The sequence below is a fragment of the Sesamum indicum genome, linkage group LG13 (genome assembly GCF_000512975.1).
Source record: "Sesamum indicum cultivar Zhongzhi No. 13 linkage group LG13, S_indicum_v1.0, whole genome shotgun sequence".
Lineage (NCBI taxonomy): Eukaryota > Viridiplantae > Streptophyta > Magnoliopsida > Lamiales > Pedaliaceae > Sesamum > Sesamum indicum.
Genome location: NC_026157.1, coordinates 2,039,610 through 2,062,862, shown reverse-complemented (window position 1 = coordinate 2,062,862; position 23,253 = coordinate 2,039,610). Strand labels below are relative to the sequence as shown.

General features: G+C 31.3%; 4 protein-coding genes across 4 annotated transcripts; 1 reads left to right on the top strand and 3 right to left on the bottom strand.

Moving 5' to 3' along the window:
- On the bottom strand, positions 1,230–8,545 carry LOC105176126 (protein AAR2 homolog). Its single transcript, XM_011098832.2, has 13 exons — positions 8,323–8,545; positions 8,098–8,180; positions 7,788–7,845; positions 7,047–7,091; positions 6,237–6,366; positions 5,144–5,367; positions 4,977–5,069; positions 4,760–4,831; positions 3,997–4,029; positions 3,041–3,172; positions 2,629–2,685; positions 1,647–1,742; positions 1,230–1,565 (listed from the first exon to the last, which is right to left on the bottom strand). The coding sequence occupies exons 1-13, from the start codon at positions 8,416–8,418 to the stop codon at positions 1,536–1,538; spliced, it is 1,149 nt and encodes a 382-aa protein (XP_011097134.1). The 5' UTR covers positions 8,419–8,545; the 3' UTR covers positions 1,230–1,535.
- LOC105176125 lies at positions 13,046–13,804 on the bottom strand. Its single transcript, XM_011098831.2, has 2 exons — positions 13,644–13,804; positions 13,046–13,553 (listed from the first exon to the last, which is right to left on the bottom strand). The coding sequence occupies exons 1-2, from the start codon at positions 13,789–13,791 to the stop codon at positions 13,207–13,209; spliced, it is 495 nt and encodes a 164-aa protein (XP_011097133.1). The 5' UTR covers positions 13,792–13,804; the 3' UTR covers positions 13,046–13,206.
- LOC105176124 lies at positions 20,073–20,580 on the bottom strand. The gene is given in 1 exon segment (XM_011098830.2): positions 20,073–20,580. A coding segment is annotated over 1 exon segment (276 nt). The 5' UTR covers positions 20,349–20,580.
- On the top strand, positions 22,383–22,814 carry LOC105176185 (amyloid beta A4 precursor protein-binding family B member 1-interacting protein-like). The gene has a single exon (XM_011098916.1). It carries the CDS (start codon positions 22,383–22,385, stop codon positions 22,812–22,814), a length of 432 nt encoding a protein of 143 aa, XP_011097218.1.

Genomic DNA, 23,253 nt, shown 5'->3' with positions numbered 1-23,253 from the left:
AGGATTCCTTTCAATCTAGTGAACGAATTAGTCTATTCCGTTAGCTTTCATTAGGATTCCTTTCAATAATTTCTAGTGAACCGACTAAAATACATTTTTAAATTATGACCTAAATATAATTAGAGATTTCCAGATATGATGTTTGATATTATAAAATAATTCATGGGATTTAGCTGTAATTTTTTGTTTTTATCAAAGTCAAATTCCAACTAAATTGATTTTAGTAATTTAGAATTTTCAGGCTTATTAATTGATTTTATAATTTTCTCAATTTAATCATAATTTTTAAATTTTAATTCTTTAACTCTTTTCTTAGTTTATATTCAAACACTCAACGAAGTTATAATTGTTCAAATCACACGAAATTTTTTTTTATCAATTTTATCCAATTTTTAACATTTTAAATATTTTCGTGCCACATCTGATACGAAACATAGATAAAAATGAATTACTGAATCAAATTTTCAATCTTAATCTTATATTTAATGAATATTTTTCTTTAAAGTTAATACAATCATGTTTATGTAGTTATATAGTTAGAGATAATACAAACATATCACAGAATTTTCAGAGGGAGAAAATCCATTGCTTCAATTTTGTGAAAATTAGGTAGATGAGGATTTACACACACTGGTTCATTTCACCATCCCGACTAATGAATTAGTAAAATTTATTTGTTCAATGAAATCTTTTGCATTCACTGGTTCCATTGTTCCCACCACTTCATACTTAATGGTTAGATTAGAATCTTCCAACGAAGCTCGTAATCTAATTTATTCTTGAGTCAACCTTTTTACTCTTTATTGGCTCGAAGCTCTTGATTTTTCCTTCTATATGAAAGATTCATTTAATAGTTCATTATGGATGAATCAATTAGTATTGTATGTGTGTGTAGAATCACATTATAAATGGAATTTTGCTTTTGAAGGGTTGTTTCATCAAAAGTAATATTTTACTTTAGGACCAATATGAAGTGGAATAATAAACTTGAAATGTTTTGAATGGAAAGAAATTGTAAATGAAAGTTGAAAGATGTGAGAAATAAGCATAGGAGGAGTCACCAAGCTAGAAGCTGTAAGTTAAGTTAGAAATATGTAGTAATACAAAACTGAGGAAGGTGGATAGGTTAAGAGGGATGGATATATAGAACCATAAAAAGTTATGTAAGTTGTTGCTTGTTTTTAATAAACTCCATCAGTAAAGGGAACTTCTCAAAATCACAGGATTAGTAATCAGAAAGTACTGACTCATATATATTGATTGATGCAACAACATATGGTAAATGTACATTAACTAAAACATAATTCTTGAATATCTTCAACAAAAGGGTGTTACAGGTTGCTACAAACTGTCATCTGGACAAATAACGTGTCGTGCGTTAGTGAAGGTAGGTGCGCTACACACATCAGAACCATTTGCTGCGTATATATCACTGTTAATTGGAAGTGGAGAAGAACTAGCATGCTAGCACTCCCATCATAGAAGGTACAAACAAGATTATACTTCAGTTCATGTCTTTCCTGCAACCAGCCATATCAATCCAAAATCTCTACCACTGGAGCATACTGCAGAATTCAAATATGAAATTAACATAGAAAAAGGAAGAGTGATTAGAAACAATAAATATATTGCAGCAGTCTACACACCTCATCATCTTCCTCAAAGTAAATTCCATCTACCGCACTGTTCTGCTGAAATTGCCATCCCAAAGAGTCCTCAAGCAGCTCTTTCAGTCTCCTCGTCTGCAGAAAGTAAAGGCAGATCAGCTACTTATGGTTTCCTTTCTTAAAGAAGCTTTCTATTACTTGATCTCCCAGACATATGTTTGTTTTACCACCATATAAACTTCAAAATTGCACTTCCTTTGCTTTTTTATGTTTCTGAGTCAAATCTAGAAATTGAGAATAACCATGGCCAGAGCATTACAAAGCTATTACTGCTATTCAGTTATTAAAGAAGGATCTGTTTCCTGACCTAATGTGGGCAAACGCAACATAAAGAAAAAAATGGGATAACATATTAGGCGATGCCTCTTTTCCCAACATAGTTTCCCCGTAGGGTGCAAAGCAAGGAAGGAGACCCATATTTTATCTACATTAAATATTATTCTCGCATCTCGTTTATAATTTGGAAACAACAAAACCAATTTTGACACAATCCAAACACCTAGAAATGGTAAAAGCAAGATGGAAATGGAAAATTAATCAAATGCAACTCTAATCTCCGTTGACATAAATCTTTAGCAGTCGGATTGAAAAATTCCTCAAGAGTGGTAAAATTTTATCACTTTGCTAAATATCTCAATGGAAAATCCATTATGTAGAGAAAACATAGAAATTGAAATTACAGTCATTTCCTAATAAGTAAGAGTAGTTGAAGGAAAACACTACTTGGGAAAGTAGGATAGCGACCCCTAACACAGTGCGCACACACACACACCCCAATAAAATAAAATAAAATAAAAAGCTTTTTCCCGTCAGTTTACCAGATTTAAGTGGAAACCAGAAGAAAAGAAAGTACCAATGGGGATTTTGACGCTAAAGTGAATCAATTCTTTCAAGTAGCAGAAAGATGATTAATTCTCTTCCTGTTAAAAGTTGATACTTAAGGATAAGTTAAAATACACACCCAAGAGAGAAGGTCACCATCAACCACTGGAGCTTCTAGCACCAACGAGAAGAAATCCTGAAATGGAGAAGGTACAGATCTGTAAGTCCAATGCTTATTTAATGAACCAGTGAACATCACTGAGGAGCAAGATGAAGGTTCCAATTTGTTCAGGAATACATAAAAGTTGATTAAACCACATTTTCATATGTTTGAAATTAGTGGCCATTTAGTACTTCTCGAAATTCAGAAAAATGACAAAATGAACTTAGTGGCAAATTTGTCTCAGTTACGACTAACCAAAAAAACACTAATTGCATTGCACCTAAATTAGAGACAGCATTACAATTACAAACTTGATGATAACAATATCCAAATTCCTAATATCAATAGCAGAAAGATTAACACATTAACATCGGCCCTATGACATTACCTTGCAGAGGTGGTGCAGAAAGTTATCAGAAGACAACCAAGATTCATCCAACAATGCTGACACTCCTTCAGGCATATCCTTCTGGTCCTTTGAAAATCCATATTTCAACTGGTGATAAATGACTTTAATAAACTGTGGAGACAACAATTTTACAGCTTAGTACGACGATGACTAAGAGAAACGTGATATAATATCTTACAGTTACAATAGTAATTGTAATGGAATAGTAATCAATTGAAAAGAAACAGAGCAGATGCAAAACATTTGTGAAACAACATCACAAGAGGCCTGGGTGAGTTTTTCAATGATTACTGTTGAAATCTTATACTTCTTCTAAGTAACTTAATGCTTCTACTCCCTTCTATTTCTGAAATAACATACAATTCCCTAAAAGGGATGCTTTTCTTCAAAAATACTGTGGGAAACTCGTGACATGGCCTCATTACCAGGAAAAGAATGTTAATTAACAATGTCATAGTGACAAGATCTTCCATCTTGTCACAGTCGTGATATCCACAAAATCATTTATAATATTTTTCCCCATATATTGCCTCACTAATTCCTTACCATTAATCTTAGCAAAAAATGTTAAGTCTACAAGAGCTTTCACTGTTTCCATCTTTCACCTAATACTGTAGACCTATTTTAAAATGGATAGTAATACCCAAATCTGATTGTCATACTGATCATTCACAAAATGTATGTGCAACGTCACATCTAATGCAATGATAATGTTTTTCCACATACACTTGGCTATGCAGATAAGACAATATGTTCAAAACCATACAGTCATGATACATTCATATTAAATGATTATATTTTCCTAATTTCCTATTTTTTATAAAACCAATGAAACTTTGCAACATCCTCCTTAATAGACTTATATTTTCATGAGATAATGCTCAAGCAACCACAGTTCCACCACATGAAAGTAGAGACGAGCTTCAATAGAATACCTTGGTAAATAGCTGACTCCTGGTGTTAAGAGGCTACAAAGAGAGAAAACACATGTAAGCATTTATACAAAACCACAGTTTTCAAAAGGGTACAAAATCTATTTAAGGATGATCTCAGCCAAGTGCCAAATTTGAGGTTACAACACATACATTATACATATCAAATATAAACATCTTCTAGACGTGCCTTTTCAAATCATAGAATCCTTTAAATAGGAAGAAAAATAAAATGTGAATTATATGAACAAAGCTAAGAAGTACAAAACATCACATTTTTTTCCCAGAGGCTAACCACAGACTCGACAAACTAAAATACGATATAGCAGCAGGGTCCCAACCACCTCTAAATCGTATTCAATTAAATCATAATTCCTTGACAACCTACTTATTTGACTCTAGAGCTCTCAACTGAGTAATGTGAAAGGCAAAAATGACACATCAAATTTCACGCATAAAGGACCAAGTATTGGACAGGCTGCAATGTCTCAGTTTCATTTAAAAGCACTACATAAAAGGTAATGGAGGTTCTGCTTAGATTGGAGCTTCACCCAACAATTTAAATTAAAAAATGAATTTTAGCAACCATAGTTTGGCCGCAAGCCAATTCTCCAATTTGGGGGCAATCTTCACATGATGAACAAACTCAATAGCATTTACAGTGAAGTTCTCCCCGAATACTTCATCATTATCTGGAATAAACTCACAAAAGACGATTTTCTTTTACGGTAAGTGAAGAATTTTAAAAGTTAGATGCGCAACTTACAGCTTCTGTACAACCAAATAAGAGACTCACTAAAAGCTTCCACTGGAGGAATGCTTCAAGGGATTGACCCATCTGCATATATTTGCATAGTTTAAAATGTGAGTTAACCAAGTACAACAGTCCTATGAATCTATATAGAGGTCCAAGCTTCTTATAGTTCAGACAGATGGATGCTTAAGCATAGATGAAAACATCTTCAAGCAGAGTTCTCCATTACCAGAAATGCAATGAACGCAAACTGCAACTCTGCTAGAAGTGCATCTTCATCGCCTCCATATTCTTTCATCAGTATCCCTTCCAACAGCTGTGTCTAAAGAATCGAATAATAGTTTCCTATATCAGCATACAGCAAATCTCCAATTTAATGTAACAACTTCCAAATACCTTGTCAATATTTAAACTAGTAAGCTCTTTGCCACACATTCCCTTATGTTTGACAACTCGTGGAATTGCAGTGTAATAGCAACCTCTTTTTTGTGATTTCTCTTCAGGTGCTGAAAACTTGCTGCTCTTTAACTGCTCAGCTAAGGCTTTCTCCATGGCTGATTTAGAAAACTTTCCAACCATTTCAGATTCGCAGGCAACAGAGATTTCTCCTCCAATAGGCTCTGTAAAGTGTATATCCATTTTAAATCACTAAACAAAAGCAACTACATAACGTACAATGGGTACAATGTAGTATTACAAATGATGAATCCAAAGAAAAGGCAAGCATTGATATATGATAGAGTTAAAACCCCTGGACAAGAAAAGTAAAAATAAGGTCTTCCTGGGAGAAAAGAATTCCACATCCCCATTCTGACTGAAAAGATTGTGGCGCTACCAAAGGCCTATAGCCATTACATGGGGAGTCTCTGTGAGAACAGCTATAAGAAGAGGCATGAGTAACAAACTATTTTTGTTCCTTCTATCCATGAACATTGAGCCTACATATCCCCACCAGGGCTACTAGATTTTCTCCATTTAATGCTTAATATCAAGTGCCTCTATTGATATAACTAAGTCTCTGCTCATCTATGAAATCGTTTATTCTTCCATCTCTTAGGTAAGCTGTGACAATCAATAGTAACAACTGCAAAAGCCTAACAAAAACATGAGATTTATCCACAAAGGACAGCAGATCATTCATGGTTCTATGTCAGGCAGATGAAAAGATTATAACATCAAATGGTCAAAAAGTAGATGATAGAAATATGTTCAAAGTGCAAAACTCCAAGAACATCCATCGAGGTAAAAAAATGTAGTTGGTTGTAAGGTATTTGTTTCTTGCTGATGTGCAATTCCATTATCCATAAGCTCATTCACACCGTCCGTTAGTTCTCCCTTGTTTATAAATTAATCACACTCATTGGGTATCAAAAAGTTCAGCCGGCTAATACAATAAATTTAAGGTCAAAAGGAATGAAGAATCAACTTATGCAGGAATCCTAGGATCTTGATTTGAACAGGAAATAACAATATACCAGTTCAAACCTACCTATGCGCTCAACTGTATCCTTGGTGATATAGCTGGATAAGCGTTTCCAATCCCCATACTGACTCAATGTGTATGGTCCAAGCTGTTTATCAAATTCCAGCCTTTTAACTGCATCAGAGTATCTCCCTTCCTGTATAAGAAAAAGGTAACTAAGGAGCGTCACAAACACATAGTAACAAGGTGATTTTGTTGATTATGAACATGATTGCAACCCTTTCTTTTTAGAAACATAAATTACTAACCAAGAAACCAAATTGAACTTACAGATAAAACTGTTTCTACTATATACTAGCAGACATTTGTTGCAAGATACTGCGCCCTGCATAAAACAACAGTATCTCTAACCGAAAATGTGTTGGGCCATCTGATTCGAAGCACCTAAGCACTCATCTAAAGGTAACACAAGCATTTCTAGATAATCTAAAGCATCATCTGGGAACGGGCCTACTCCACCATTAGGAAGATTGAAATTCAAGTAAAAAACAAAAAAGAGAAGAAGGTTGATGCTTGGGTTGCATTCTGAGCAACCGACCACATTCATTTTCTTTCTAAGGCAAAGAAACCAAAAACACCAATCTCAAAAACCAAGAAAACAGAAAAGCTGTTGTCTCACATGTTCAAAATGTGGCTAATACGCAAATAAAATCTCCACAGGCACTGATAGAACTTTGCAAGAAGCTTTTTCAACTTCAGAAAGTACCCAAAACTTTCAGGCTTCAAGCAACAAGCGATTCCTATGATTATGACTTACAGGTCATCCACGTATGCATCATCAAGAGAAAATTAATAAATAGTTATAGAACGACTCACCTCCTCTTCCAACATTTTGTTTTGATCCCATTTACGAACAATCACCTGTCATTCCCATTTTAATTACAAGGTTAGTCCTGGATGCGTGATCTGTTGTCAGAGGATGGGATTAATTTATAAGTTAGAAATTCAACACATGAAAGAATAAATAACTTGATACTTAAGTAAATATAATCAACAAAAACATAACTGGAATGCTGGAAACTAAAACAGTCAGCCATCCTTATTTGTCATGTGCTCACCACAAGCCACACTATATTAGTAAGGTGCTCATCAATGAGCATCTACAGGCTGCATGTTGACTACATGATGGCTTCAATTGCCCCACAGGAGATACAAAGACTGGCTAAACAAGATGCAAAAACTGATTTTTTCCAAAACTAGGAGTCCTCTTATAGCTCATCCTACATCATAGCCATCATATTTCATTATTTATATTAAGCCACCACACAGATTCATGATAGTTCAAATCAAATGTCACTTTTCACATGCTGAGATATGCATAAGATGCCAAACAGAAGACTCCATTTCTAAAGTATTATCCTGCAAATGACCAGAGCAACATTCAGAGAGTAATAGAATGTATCAAACAAACAATCAGATCAAAATTAGACACATCTTTTGTGGTCTGTATACTAGACAATCAACGTGAAATCTAAATTAAGATACTTCAACATAATGACCGCTTAGCGAAGGCAATATCAAGAGCATAATAACTGAAAGATGTAATAATGATAAAACCTGTGAAGGGGTGGCATCAATAAAGAAGCCAACAACTGGGGAGAACTCACTGCCTTCCCTGGACAATCACACACATACAAGACAAATCAAAATTTCCCATTAGAAACAACATTTGAACTACGACTATGATTATCAGTGGGAAACTTACGAGCTCAGTTAGTAAATATCTTCATACTCATTACTTTAGATTCAACCATCCCTTCTATAAATATCAGAATAATACAAACTTAATATTCCCTCGGGAACTAAGCAAATAGTAACCAAAGTATTGGAAAGCATTGAATCAACCAATGAGTTAAAAGAAGCTCACCTGTTAGCCGAGCTATAGTAAACAAAGTGAATGCCAGGGGGAATCATCTTGATACCCTTGAAATTAGGACCCGATGAAAACATCTGCAAACAATATGCAATCCCACAGTTACGATCACAATTCACAACCTCTTTTCAATTCATTTATTTACTTATGGGTTACAACAGCAACTATCCGAAAAGCTCAATTCTTGCCCAATCAATTTCCACAGAAACAGTCACAAACCTGGGTATCGATGCCAATGAGAGTGTACTGAGGAACATCGAGCAGAAGAAGCGTAGCACCGTGCTTCACAAACTCTAAGGCCGTCTCTGGGTCCATTACTGCTAACAACTTGTGCTTTCAATCACTTTCTGTTTTTAGGGTTTCACGGGTTGAATTTCTGGTACTCCGTCCAGTTCTTTTGGTCATCCATAGTTGGCGTTCCCGGGAAATCCAGAAACCTCCTTTCGTAATCTGGGTTTTTCGTTTTTCTTTCATTTGCACTTTTACCCCTGCTTTTTCTTATATTATAAATAACCCCCCAGAAAATTGCGAAATTATACGTACAAATTTTATTTGTTTGTGTTTTCATTTTCAATTTCATCAAAAAATATGTGTTTTCAATTTTATTTAGACTTTCGTGTGAAAAGAGAATGTGTTTGGATTAATTAATAAAATTATATTGTATATTGAATTATGGTGTCAAATGAATATATTTTCAATGAGAATATATATAAACAATCAAGTTTTTTCATTTTAATCACTGTTTCAAAAACTGAAAACTGTGAATGAAAACACAGACAAACAAATGTGATTAGATACAGTACTCAAGTCACCAAAATATCCTTAGATATTGCAAAAATTCCTAAATACTCTAAAGATCTGCATGTTTTTACTTGGGTGAAAAACTAACTCGATAATATCATCAATGATGAAGACCTTATCAACAAATCTCAATCGATACTACAGACCTCAATTATAAATACATCACCCTCTAGACATCAAGCATATTCTATATTGGTCTTTTGATCGAAATCTTTGAGTATAAAGTTTCGAAAATAAATATCTATTTGCGCAACACAATTGACGATCACGACAAAACTATTTAATTTATATTTTATATTTATTTTTATTAATTAAGGAGAATAATGCGACACCTGTTGTTTATTTTATCTCAAGTTTATTTAATGTTTCATGACGGATGTTAATAATAAGGGTAAATTACAGTTGCTTTTTTTTAGATCCATGTAATTACGAATACCTTCTTATTGTTTGAAAAATTAGAAATACCTTCCAAAAATAAAAAATAATTATATAATTTGTAGACAGTGATGTAGAAATTACTACTTTGCGCTTACTGAATCTTTTTGTTTGAAAAGAAAAATATTCAAAAAAAATAAAAAAGAAAAAAAATTATGAGGGCCGGTAAAGTAGATAACCCATAAAGCATATTAATCCATCATAATATTATTAGAAATTTCTAAATAATATGTAAAATTGTACTTCATAATCCAAAAGGGCATTTTGTGCAATTGACCATAAAAATTAAATAAAAACCTAACAGATGTTAACGAAATAAGCTCATTATTGGACAAGCGTTAAAGTTAGGGGGTATTTATAATTTTACAAATAATAAAAAATATAATTATGATTGTACCAAATTTTAGGAAATGTATATGCCGCTTACCCTAATATGAATGTGAGCTATGGCCAATTCATCTAGCAGGAACACAACAACTTTTATAGGACTGCAAATTTGTACTAAAATTTATTATGAAAATGATAAAAAAAAATAAAAATAAACAGTATTTCAATTGAAAATGACATAAAAGAAAATTTGGTTTGAATCTTAGTGAAAATGCTTATTTTTATGGAAATTGCGACTTAGTTTACGGAAAACAAGCCTCTCAAATCACTCTTCTGATCTTATTATTGCCTAGTAAAAAGAGGACATTAAAAAATAAAAATAATATTATATTATATTTTCAAAATATAATATCTAAAGGATAAATCAAATCCAAATAAATTTTCATTTCTCACACCTATACAAAAAAACCAATTAAAGAATTTTCATCCTATTGAAAATGTTATAAACTGGAAATAAAAATTTAATCGGTACATGTTTTAACTTTCACCAAACAGTACAGAATTCAAGTGTTTGTGAAATTTAAATTAAATATTTTTTAGATTATAGCTTAAATTAAGTAATATGAATCAATGACTCACACCGCCCCTGATCAATTATTTTGGTTTGGGGACAAGTCACACATTCAATGAACTCGTGCGGGCCGGGCCATGACGATGAATCTTGACGTTTAATCTATCATGATCATGTTTACTAGGGGGTATAAGATGTGATATTCTGACAAATCGTTCTTAATAATATGTTCACTAGCTAATTCCCTTCCCGTTTTAAAAATACAAAAGAAAATGGTTTCCTTTCTACAAAAAGGGACTACTTTGATAATTTTATAGATTTAAGAGATTAAAATGATAAAATCAAACGTAATTGACCATTTTACCTTCCAAAAAGTCAAACTCCGGCACATTTTTCCCAGAAAATGGTTAGAAGTACTAAATTGAGACAAAATTAAAATTTAGGGGTGTTAAAATTAAAAAGTGAATTTGAGAAACTAAAATAATTTTAAACAAAAATTTAAGGGATCAAATATAATATTTACCCTAATTTTATTATGAAAATACGTGATACGTTAGATTTTTCGATATTTATGATCTAATTCCTTACAAAAACAGCTCAACCAAATATGATCTCACAATTTGAAGGCTCGGTTGATGACACCACCCTCCCAACTTGATGATGCTTGATATTACACGTAAATTCTCTTTAATTTGAAAAAAATTATATCTAATACAATTGGTGTTTGTTTCTATCCAGAAAATAAATTAATTAGTCAAATTTTACGAAATTTATTGATATTAGCAAAATTAATTAAATAAAAATTCATATTTACCTCGATTAACTTATTATTGGCTCATCACAAGTCAAACAAATTATTTCTGACCAAACAACCTTTATAAGGGTGAAATACACCTCCTCACACATATTAGTACGTAAAGATGTATAAGGATAATTTGATCTAAAAAAGATTAGTTTGACTTGCAATAAATCAGTAATAAATCAATTTAAACTATATATAAATTTTCATTCGACTCTTCTTTTTGCTTATATCGACAAACTATGTAAATTTCAAGTATATAAATAACTATTCATTAAATAAAAACAAATATTAAAAGTATTAGATATCATTTTTTATATTTAGAGGAAAGAAGTGTAATATCACTAAAGCATCCAACTTGATGGGTGCTTCACATGTGGCCCACACTATATTGTAATTTTCAAAAAATTACCGATACCACATTTAGAATGACTTTTTATATAATTTTTTTTTTGTTAAATGCAATTTACTTCCATATATTAATAAAAAAGTGTAAAAGAATTTCTATAAAAAAAAAAGTGTAATTTACTTTTTTTGTAATTTAAAAAATGATACAATTTACCTCTTCTTATTATTAACTCATGATTTACGCTCTTTTTTCTTTTTTTTTTTTTTAAATTTTCGTCCAACTAATACATATCGAACTAAAAGTAAAAAATAAATAATAAATTACTTCCTATATTTTGAAAAAAGTAGCAAATTACCTCTTATTTAAATCAATGACAGATAGTAGTTTGCTTTATTTTTTGAAACACATAAGTCATTTCCTAATTTATTTTTCATAGGAGGTATTTGCTCATTTCAATATCACATGGGATAAATTGCATTGAATCCTATATTATAATAAATGATATAGTACAGTTAAGCCGTAAGGGTGAGACTTTTTTCCCATTTGAGTTTTAGATTAAGCCTGCATAATATATGGACGAATCATAAGTTGTTAATTTTTCTTATATATGACGTCACGTCAACGTGTGAGAAGGGACTATCTGCTTAAACAACTCCAAAGAGTCGGTTGTGCTTGTGGAACGTTGGGTTTAAACTATGCCAAAAGAATACACATATCTCAATATTTCCACGAAACATAAAACTGGCCAGATCATTTTTCATAATCAATATATAACATTATCGTCACAGGCAAATTTATATTTAAATCAACTCGATCCCACAATTTACCTAATAAGAAGGCAACTCATTCCACTTGAACCACTATAATGACGTAACGACCAACTATACTTAGAGAGTGTTTGGACTAACTTATTATAAACCCTTTAAAACACTTTATAAGATATTCTATAGCTAATAAGATGCCTTATAAGATATCGTAGGAACTTATAAGCTCTTTCAAAAAAAGTAAGGAGCTATTGACTTATAATTCTAAAATCTTAACAAATTCTTTCGAATTAATCACAACTTGTCGTTACAATCTTATTTTACCCAAACACTCCATTAATATAAGATCTTTTAAATGAGCTAGCCAAACACTCTCTTAATCATGGCGTGTTGTACGTACATATGTATGTATGTATGTATGTATGTATGTATGTATATAGGTATAATATGTATGTATATATAAATACAAAACTTACATGCACATAACGCATTTTAGTAATTGTTACGTACAAGTACGATAAAAGAAGTGGTTGTTGTGCCAGATATGTACCATTATGAATTATTTAATATAATAATAGTACAACAAAATAAGAATTCCACAAAAAAGGCATGAGTCATGAGTCTGTATAATTTTCAAAAAGTGAAGTAATACAAGGATAATATGCGTTGCTATATCTTTTTCTATTAATTTTATGAGTTTAAGTTCTCAAATCCAATTATTATATTAACATGCAAGCAAATTCATGAAACATATAAAACTAAATATAAAAAATAATATATGTATATATGTATATTGAATAAATAGTCGTGTATTACATACGAAACAAAAAAAAAAAAAGATTGAACTTAATAAGAAATCTATTTACAGATCATGTTTAATCGGATCAAATCACTCGTACGCAGTATCATTTTTCTTGAATTGTATATCATTCATACGGTAAATTTTTATTATACTGGTGGTGTGATTATTTCAAGTTGAAAAATCTTTATTGTTGTTCAACGAGTGTCACAAATGAATCCCTTTAAGCTGTTCATATTTTACCTCAAATCAACTGAACTAATCCGGCAGAAGATTTCCATCATTATCATACAGAATCCTGCCGGAGAAATCAAGCGGCCGGCACTTTTCTCCTTTGATGATCGTCTTCTTCCAAACGACGCCGTCTTCTTCTTCTTCCTCTTCCTCTTCCCCTTCCCTATAGCTGTACTCCTCTGCTTCTCCCACGTCCTCCACTTTCCTCCACGAAATCATCTTAGCCATCAACAGCGCCTTACTGCTCAAGCTGCTCTTCATCTTCTCCATCACCGGCTTCTTCTTACCTCCCAATCTCACCCTTCTCTTTTCTCCTCTGCTCCTCGACGATTTCAGCGCTCCCTTGTGAGCGCCGCACAGGAACATCACCACTGAAAATACAGAAATTACAGCAGTTAATACTACGAAGAAGGTGATTAACGGCGGTAAAAGGCGGAGCTTTTGTGTTGGGAGCAGCGTACTCGGCAACCGCCTCGCCATGGATGTCCCCGGATTAGGTAAAAAGACGGAGAAGGCTTTGCGAGAGATGAAGGTACGGAGGAATAAGAGAAAAGGGGAGGTGAGGTGTGAGAGTAGCGATAGTTGAAGCCCACTAGTGTATTCATTCATTGATGATGGGGGAAACGGATTTTATTGAAATTTGATATAATTATAAATATCTCTATTATTTAAAAATTATGGGTACGTGATATTTCATAAAATTATATAATCTTTTGATGTAAATTTAAATTGTTAATTTTGACCTTGGTGTATTTGTTTTTTCAAGAAAAATAGGAAAATTGTAAAAAATATGAAGAAAATTTTAATAGATAAGAAAAATTATGATTGACAGTTTAGAAAGATATTTTGATTAGTTTACCAAAGAAAATAAATGAATATCTAATGGAGATTCGCAGATTAAACTAGTTGTTGGACGACTATTAAAATCAGAAAAATATTAGTAATTTTCCTAACAACGAATGAGTATTTGTAGTTACATTGCAAACCTCATGAAAATTCTTATGATTTTTACCTTTTATATTATTTAGAAAAAAATTTATACAGATTATAAATATATGTTAAATGAAATAAAAAATATAAGACAATTTGAAATAAAAAATTCTAATCCATCTTAAAGTAGTTATAACGATTGGCAAACGTAAATTAATCGTTGTTATATTTATCTTTTTCACATATACCCATCATCTTTTATAAACTATTTTATTAATAATTTACTATTTGTAGTCATTTAAAGTCAATTTATTTTATTAGCTTCGATCAGTTATCCATTTCATCGTTCTTATTTTCCATTCCATTAATCAAATACGATAAAATTTTAAAGGGCAAAATGTATTTCTTTGGACCTGTAACTCTAATGTCCGTGTACTTTTAATCCACTTCAATTTTAATATTATAATTAATAACAATAATTTATGAAAAATATAATTAAATAAAATAATAAAATTAAAATTATGCATAAACATCGAATATAGTAAAATCAACAGTAAAATTAATTTATCAAAAAAAATGAAAAGAAAAAAGAGGAAAAAGAAAAAGACAAAATACGACGTCGTGTCCTACCGGTGAGGAGTAGACTTGACTGACTGACTGACCTGGGTCGACGATAATACGAGTCAGCTGTCGTAGTAGATGGGTTGTTGGATGGTCACCACCACAATTCAAGATAAACGGTGGCCCCTAACCAACTGTACAACGCCGTCTTGCAAGGGACGAAATGCAAACGCCCCATATAAACTTTCTCTTCCTTTCAACTTATCATTCTACTGCTTATTCCGCGTATTCGATGTCTGTGTATAATTTAAATTTTTTTATAATATTTAAAATAAATTAAAATGTTTTTTAAAATTTATTTTAATTATAATTATTTTCTCGTTGTTTGAAAATAATTATATTTCTATTACTATAATGGTCTAATAAATACGCATTTGTAACAACGTATTGCAAAGGACATTTATTTAAACGATCGTAAAAAATGGAAGGTATTTTGTGTCAATCTAAATTATTCTATATTTAATTGATTATTTTTTTTTAGTGAGTTGACTACAATCACGTCACGACTTTCAATCAACATTAATTACCGATATTAAATATTTAAATATAAAAAATTAATATAAGTTTATCACCAATGTTAAATATGTGTAATTAATCAAGAACTATTATTATTTTCTTACCTCTGCAAAACGCAAATTAACAAAAGAAATATAAATATATTATTAATAAGTGATAATATATTATGTGATAAAGAATATTTATTGTTGTATTAATGATTATTTACAATTTTGTAACGACATATATTAATTTTGTAAAAGTTATTGCTAATAATTAAAATTATGAAAATATAGTTGTGCATAATAAATATAGATAACTAGTGGCAAATATATACATTGCGAAATTTTCAATAACAATAAATATAATTATCGCTGAATTAATAAAATTAATCAGATAATTAGAAATAATTAAAAATACACTTAAAAGATCACGTCCGTTTCTAATAAACTAAAAATGGTGGCACGATGTTTCCATGCACATAATTTTATTGGATATAATGCGAAAATTATTCATTTTTTAAAGTGGTAAAAAAATTTAATACATCTAAATAACAATCGGGAACAAAATAACTTCTTTAAAACAGTAACTTATACTCGTAATCCCTTTCTAATATATATATATATATATGGTGATGTAGATACATAGTTATAATATCATTATCTTCCTGTTTAATACGTAAGTCTCAGCCAATAAACCCTAATTTAATTGATCAAAATTACGATAAGGACATAAAATTTGAATTTTATCAGCATGTTCTATTTTAATAGTAATTGTTTATCTATTTTGATAATAGTTGTTAATTATTTATAAATATTTGGTATTGATGATTAATGTATTGATTGTTATAATATTGTCATGATTGAGATTATAATATAATTGTAATTAATTTATTGAAAGAAGGGTAAATTACAACAACCACCTCTCAAGTTTGACCTAATTACGAATACCCCTTTATTGTGTGAAAATTACAAATTCCCACTAATATTGCTTGATAAAATTGTGTAATCATCTTTGGATTGGGTTAAGTTTGAAATTGTCAACTATGCCCTTATTATATTTTTTTTAAAAAAAAAAACAACGGATGAGGTTGATGAAAAAATTTGTAAAATTATATAAAAAAAAATATCCATTTAGTCCATAAAAAAATTTAATAATTTTTTAAAAAAATTAAAATTATAATTCATATTCCAATATTTTGGCCAGTTCATAATAAAAAAAATAAAAAAAAATATAATAGATTAAACTAATTGTTATACAATAATTAAAATCAGGGATGAGTGTATATTAATAATGTTTCAAACAATGAAAAAGTATTTATAAATATGTCAAATTTTAGAAGACTCGTTGCAATTTTTATTTTTAAAAAAATATAAGATTCTAACAATAATAATAGTTTTATTTATTTTTTAAATTATTTTCTATCTTTTTAAAAAGTAATATATATTTTTACATCCTTTTCAAAATCTTCAAACTTCAAATTGATGTCTCCAGATCGATTAAGACCAAACACTGCCTTAGTACTCTTTCGGCCGAAGACTTCCTCATCATCAATCCTTGGGGCAAACACTTTACCCTTTCACGTTTCTGAGTTATCACCCAAATTCATATTTGTGGAAGTGTGCACGATTTGGATGACACACAAATTCTAATCTAAATCGAGTTTAATTAATTTTGAATTAATTATAAAAATTACTATTTGAAATATAATTTATGTAAATTTTAAAGGGTTAAATATATTTTGTACTTCTGAAGTATGTTACGCTCATCAATTACCCGCTAAATTAAATAAATTTTCATTTACCCCCTATCGATCTCAAAATATTCCTTTAAATTAAATAAAATTGATAAAAATACCCTTGGCTATTAATAATATTACATTAACATTAATGCCTCTATTGTTAATCAAATTTGAAAAGTTCAATGTTTATAAATTAATTAAGTACAAAATAATTATTTCAATTTTGAGTGTATAAATAGTCGTGTTGATAATTAGCAAAAATTTAAAATTCACTAATTTTAAGTTAACAAACAAAGATGCAATTTTACATATTAAAATTTTATTCACTGGTATTTTAGGGTATAGGCTCTACCCGAACTCAAAAAATTATTACCATAAATATGTGTGCAAGTCTGGATTAAATATAAAAATATTAGACACGAATATGGTCATAACTATCAAAAATGGGTCTAGGTGGTCTAAGTATTGCACACCAATTGACAGGCCTAATTGTTGGATCTAAGGTTAGGTCAAGGGGTAAAATAGAGTTACTACATGGAAAGACAAAAAAGAATTATTTCATTAACTCCCAAATGACCTCATTTGATATTTTGGTACCAAACAGGTTCGATGACCACTTGCAATATATTTGTCATTAAAATTATATATAATGTAACGTACAAACGCAAGTTTATAAATTTATTTTAATATAAAAGTACTAACATTGATCATATCAATATGTGATTAATCTAATATTAATTTGTTTAGCATCATAAATGAATAAAAATTGAAGTAAAAATTGATTGGTATATTAACTATATATAGAGCGCATTAAAGTGAATATATCATGTTATTAATAATCAAGGGTATTTTTTGTCTATTTTTATTTAATTTCAAGGATTATCACAAAGATAGGGGATAATTGAAGATTTCTTCAGTTTAAGGGATAATTGATGAGGGTGGTATACTTTAAGAGTGTAAATTTTATTTAACCTAAATTTAAATAAAGTGATCGATTATATAACTTAATATATAATTGATTTAACTTGATAAAATTTAATCTAGATAAAAACTCTCCGATAAAGTTGAAATATATCATATATGTGCCATGTTCATCGTCGTCATAATTTTAAGTGCATTTTAAAAACTTTTCTTACTAAAAAACAACTATTTTGTTCATGTCCGGTAAAATTCAAATGTTTCTATTACAAAAAGATATATCTTGAGATTGAGGCATTCGCCTTAACGCCCACGTCTAGATCTAGATCAAGACGGGCAAGCGGCGGCATGTGCGTGTGGGGCAACCCCATGTTCACTCAAGTCTCCAAAACATTTCAAACACAACTTAAACTTGAACTTAATATAAGGAGATTATTTTTGTTATAAACTTCCAATGTAGGATACACTTGAGTGTAAAAACACTCACCCCCACATCTACCTTATATACACGTCAATGTCCACTTCATTCCCTTTCAACTAAAGTTTATAATATTAACTTCACTTCTTCGGCCTTCAAACACCTTCTTCACTTTAGATGTACAAGAACCGAACAGAATTATGCTTGAAAAAATTGGTTTTGAAGAGATTCGAAGCTTTGGTTGGAGAGAAAACTTGTAGAAAAATAGAGTTTGTTGCAAATGGAGAAGAAAGGCGTGGGGAGAGGTTTCTTACGTTTTTCACACAGAGGGGCAATAATGTAATTTTGCCTTGATTAGTTTCTCTCCAATTTTTATAAAAAAAAATCAAGGGAAAAATGAACAATTTCAGATGGCTAATTAAAAATTACGAACCTCAAAGGGGTAGTTATAATTCTTAAAAAAACGATGGGATACCTATAATAATGTCAAATTTTAGAAAAGATCGTTATATCATTCACCATTTTTTTATTGATGGTAAAATTAGTGGTTTAGATAATAATCGTACATCAGTGGTACTGGTGGATGATCCCATTTATTAGTGTTTTCCACTTTCATATATAATTTATTCACATTATTGTTTACTAATTCTTAATTACTAGTAGATGACTTCTACGCCTAAAAGAAGGGGTATCATCCTTCGTATTGAGATGTACACACATATATACCAAAAATTATACATGTAATTATTGCATCGTGTATTCCACAAATAAGAGTTTATTAGTTGAAGATATATGTTCTTTTCTATGGAGTTCCGAATGCCACATTTGTTCATAATGTTAGAGTGATATGACACTACATAGATGTTGTATCTCTTAATGGACAAGTCAAGAGTAAAATTGTGGGACCAGTGAAAATACTTTACCACAATGAATTTAAATACCCTTAAAGAGAGTAAAATAATCAAATTCCAACCAAGAATACCACAATTACCCTTATTTGATCATATATATAATAATAATGGGACAAAGGAATGACCCAGACCAGTTGATGCCTGATTAATGTGGCATGCAAGATTTAGTTGGCATCGATATATGTTTATCATACATGGTAAGAACGTAACTTGAGAAGATTTTGATTGTAGTTGTAAGACTAATAATTTACAAAATACATTTTAGGAAGCATAAAATGGAAATACATAATATATATCCTATATATATTTGCTATGTATAGAATATTTATACCCCGACTCTAAAACATGAAATTATATATTTTTTTTAAAAAATTAAAATTATACTTACACCCCTTTAAAGAAAAATTTGCTTATTTCTAACTTCCTTTTATTACGATTTGAACGGTTCTTTTATTACGATTTGAACGGAAAATATTGACTTGAACAGAAAAAATATATAAATTTCTAATTTTACCTCTTGTTTAACTTTTGCATTTAATAATTTTTTTTAAATTATTTTATTATTATAGAACTAATCGTACACTCAAGTCCAAAGTAAAATTTGATCAAATTTAATAAGAAACGAATTTTTAGTGGTTGTTTTTTTATATCGAGTAATTTAATTTATATTTCAACCCAAATCATATATATATATGCATGTAAATATTACATATGAAGCAACATTAGTGAAGTACATTGCTAGTTTTTTATACTTCTACTGTTACAAAACACCACACACACAGACACACACATACGGAGAAATGGAGACGACGAGAAATGAAGAACAGCAAGAGGTAGCTAACTAGGTAGATAATATTTAACTATATTGGAATGGAATTAGTGACGGCGGGGTAAACGACGGTGGCGGGATGGGCCATGATGCGGCGACGGCGGGTTAAACGACGGTGGCGGGATGGGCCATGATGCGGCGTCCCTTCATGTGGCGGAAGCAGTAGACCAGGGCGCCCACCGGCCACTCCACCACCGCCGCCGCCGCGAAGGCCAGGAAACCGATGGTCGGCCCCACCACCTTGCACCTGCATGGGTTGCTCCTCGTCCCGCACTCCACGCATATCGGAACACCAACTGCCATTGCTCTAACTCTAATAAGCTATTCGCTGCGGATTTGTTGAATTTCGACGACGGTGATGGGAAAAGTACGGCCCTTAATTTATAGCAGAATTTGAACTGATTAGAACTTGGGGAAGATTTGATTCGTGGCGGAATGTTGTGCGGCCACGTTTGCAGTGGCGCTGCTGCAGATGACAGGTGTTGCTCTCTGATCGGAGCTCACCACGTGTTTGCCTGCCTCGGTGCAGGGCTCACGTCATTTAATTTTGAGTCTCTGATTCAGAAATGGATAATTCTTAGACGAGAATATGTGGTATGCTCATATCCGTGTATAATTAATTTAAAAAATTTTAATTAGATTAATAAAATATTAAAAATTTAAGAAAATAATATAAATGAGAAAAGTAAAAGAGAAATAAAAAATTGAGAAAGAAAAAAAATTAAAAAACAAAAATTAACAGAAGTCACTAATAAGGTGCTCTTCAGTTATATATAATATAAAAGATTAGTTTGGCCATTGGATGTCATTTTTCAATGGTTGCAATTTGAATTTTATATTGTTTGGAATTCCAAAATTATGTCTGTTTGGCAGTAAAAAAACACATTTTCATTCAAAATCTTGCGGTATAAGTTCACTGTTATATACATTTTGTAGGGCTTTTTAAATGAAATTACGCTTATAGGTTTATGAGATAAATTGAGAAAATTAAAAGAAGGGGATTTTCGTACATATACATAATGCATATCAAGTTAGTTTTTTTCTAAGGCCACCCCACTTAATAAAAGTATTGATATAAAATTATTAATGTTTTAATCACTTACTAAGTATTTATCTCAAGTAACTCCATTTATAAAAATTTCGTAAGCTTTACTGCTCAACTATCATATTCACATAAAAAAAAAAATTTAAAATATTATATTTCAATATTATGTATATGATGTTGACAATTTGAAATGTAATGTTGGCCAAATCTCTTCATTAGTTCGACATCTTCATATTTTATCTCATTTTAATCCCTCATATCTTAAATGTACTATAATAGTGTCCCTCATCTTTTAAATATCTTACTATAGTCCCTCATCTTTTTTGTAGACAATTTTTCATGAGGATTCACACGAACCATAATTGAAATATTAAAACGAATTTACAAACTAAAGTATTAGGAATTTGAAGGACTGTTAATGATATTTGCGTAAATTAAGAGGCATTGTCCGAATTCTTGAAGTGCAAAGTAATTTAGAACACAATGAATAATAAGATATTGAGATAATTAAAGCCAGGGAATAAAATGAGTTAAAAAAATAAACCAAAAGAAGAATAAAAGCCTCTATGAAACATCACGCAATCATGAAAAGTAAGAGGGAAAAAAAAAACCAGAACAATGTGTATAAAGAGAGAAATTTGTTTTTCAATAGAAATAGAAAAGAAGATGCTTAGCTTTGATCTAAGGAAAGTGTAGGTTTGTTCTGTGGATTCCCCTTTGAAGTGTGTAGTGTAGTAAAGAAGTTTAGCAATAGAAATGGAAATGATAGTGGCTTCTCAGCCATCCCTTTGGGGAATTTGTTCAATCTATATATGCTCTATCCATCCCTCAAAAGCCCAAAACATTCACACCTCTTCCACCACTATTTTGTAATGGAACTTATTCCTCCCATTTTGGTTGCACTTTTATTATTACAAGAGGTAAAGTGCAATTACCTGCTTTTAAAAATGGTTCTAGTCATTGTGAAGAAGAGAAGAATGTGTAATAATCGGTCCCACCCCTTCACACAGTCCACATTATATAACCATACACTCGAGGGTTCATACCTAATGCTACATACCAAGTCTTCTTCCCAGAGACAATTACCTAACCATACCAACCCCAGCAAATTGAATATATAAGTTTGAAGAAACACAGCCATAGGCCACCCAAAATACTTCATCTACATTCAGCCATAGACAATTACCTAACCATGTTCCTGATTCTTTACCTTGATTTCTATTCCTAGATTCTTTCTTTCTCCAAATCCTAAAATGTTGGTGTTACTGTATAAATGGCCTCAAATATTGCTAATGGCACTTGTTTTGCAGTTCTCAGTTTTGATCAATGCAAGTGCATCATTTACCACCAAAGTTGATGAAGTTCCTGATCCAAGCATAAAGTGTGGTGAATGTCCTTGTGTTAATCCATGCAGCCAGCAACTACCTCCTCCTCCACTGCCACCCCCTGCATTGCCGCCGCCACCCCCACCGCCTGCACTGCCACCACCGCCACCAGAGCAGTATTGTAGCCCACCACCACCAAGATTTGTGTACACAGCCGGAACCAGCCCACCACCTCCACCGAGGTGGGTTTACATGACTGCAGATCCCAGACACTTGAATCCAACCAATGATCCATTCAGTCTACAGATATACACTAATGCAGCACAAGATCGTCTTACGAATTTTAGGGTGTTTCCGTTGGTAAGCTGCATAGCACTCATATTGATGGTATTTTGGTGACTGCAATTCCAGAATACCTATATCTAATCTTCCTGAAAATGGCACTGCGCTTAGGATGTTTGGGGATCGACATATTATTTTTCTCACTTATATAGGTGCATTGAGCTGCCACTGTCTTCAACTTAGTCACTTTACATCATATTTATTGATGGTATTCGCTCTTCTCCTTTCCATCTCTATCTTTATATAAGAACTAATGAAGCAGTCATCTCCCCTAAAAATTAGACTAATTACTGAATATACATCTTCTCCATTAAAAATTACAAAAACATTCCTCTCTAAAGTTTTGCGTTAGAAGAGAAAGGACAATTATATAATACAAGCAGCAATTGCATCCCCATGGTACTAGAAATGTAACACTAATATCCATAACCTTTGTAAGTATAAACATCATCTCATGTTCAAACAGAACAAGTCCAGAATGTACATATTATAAAAC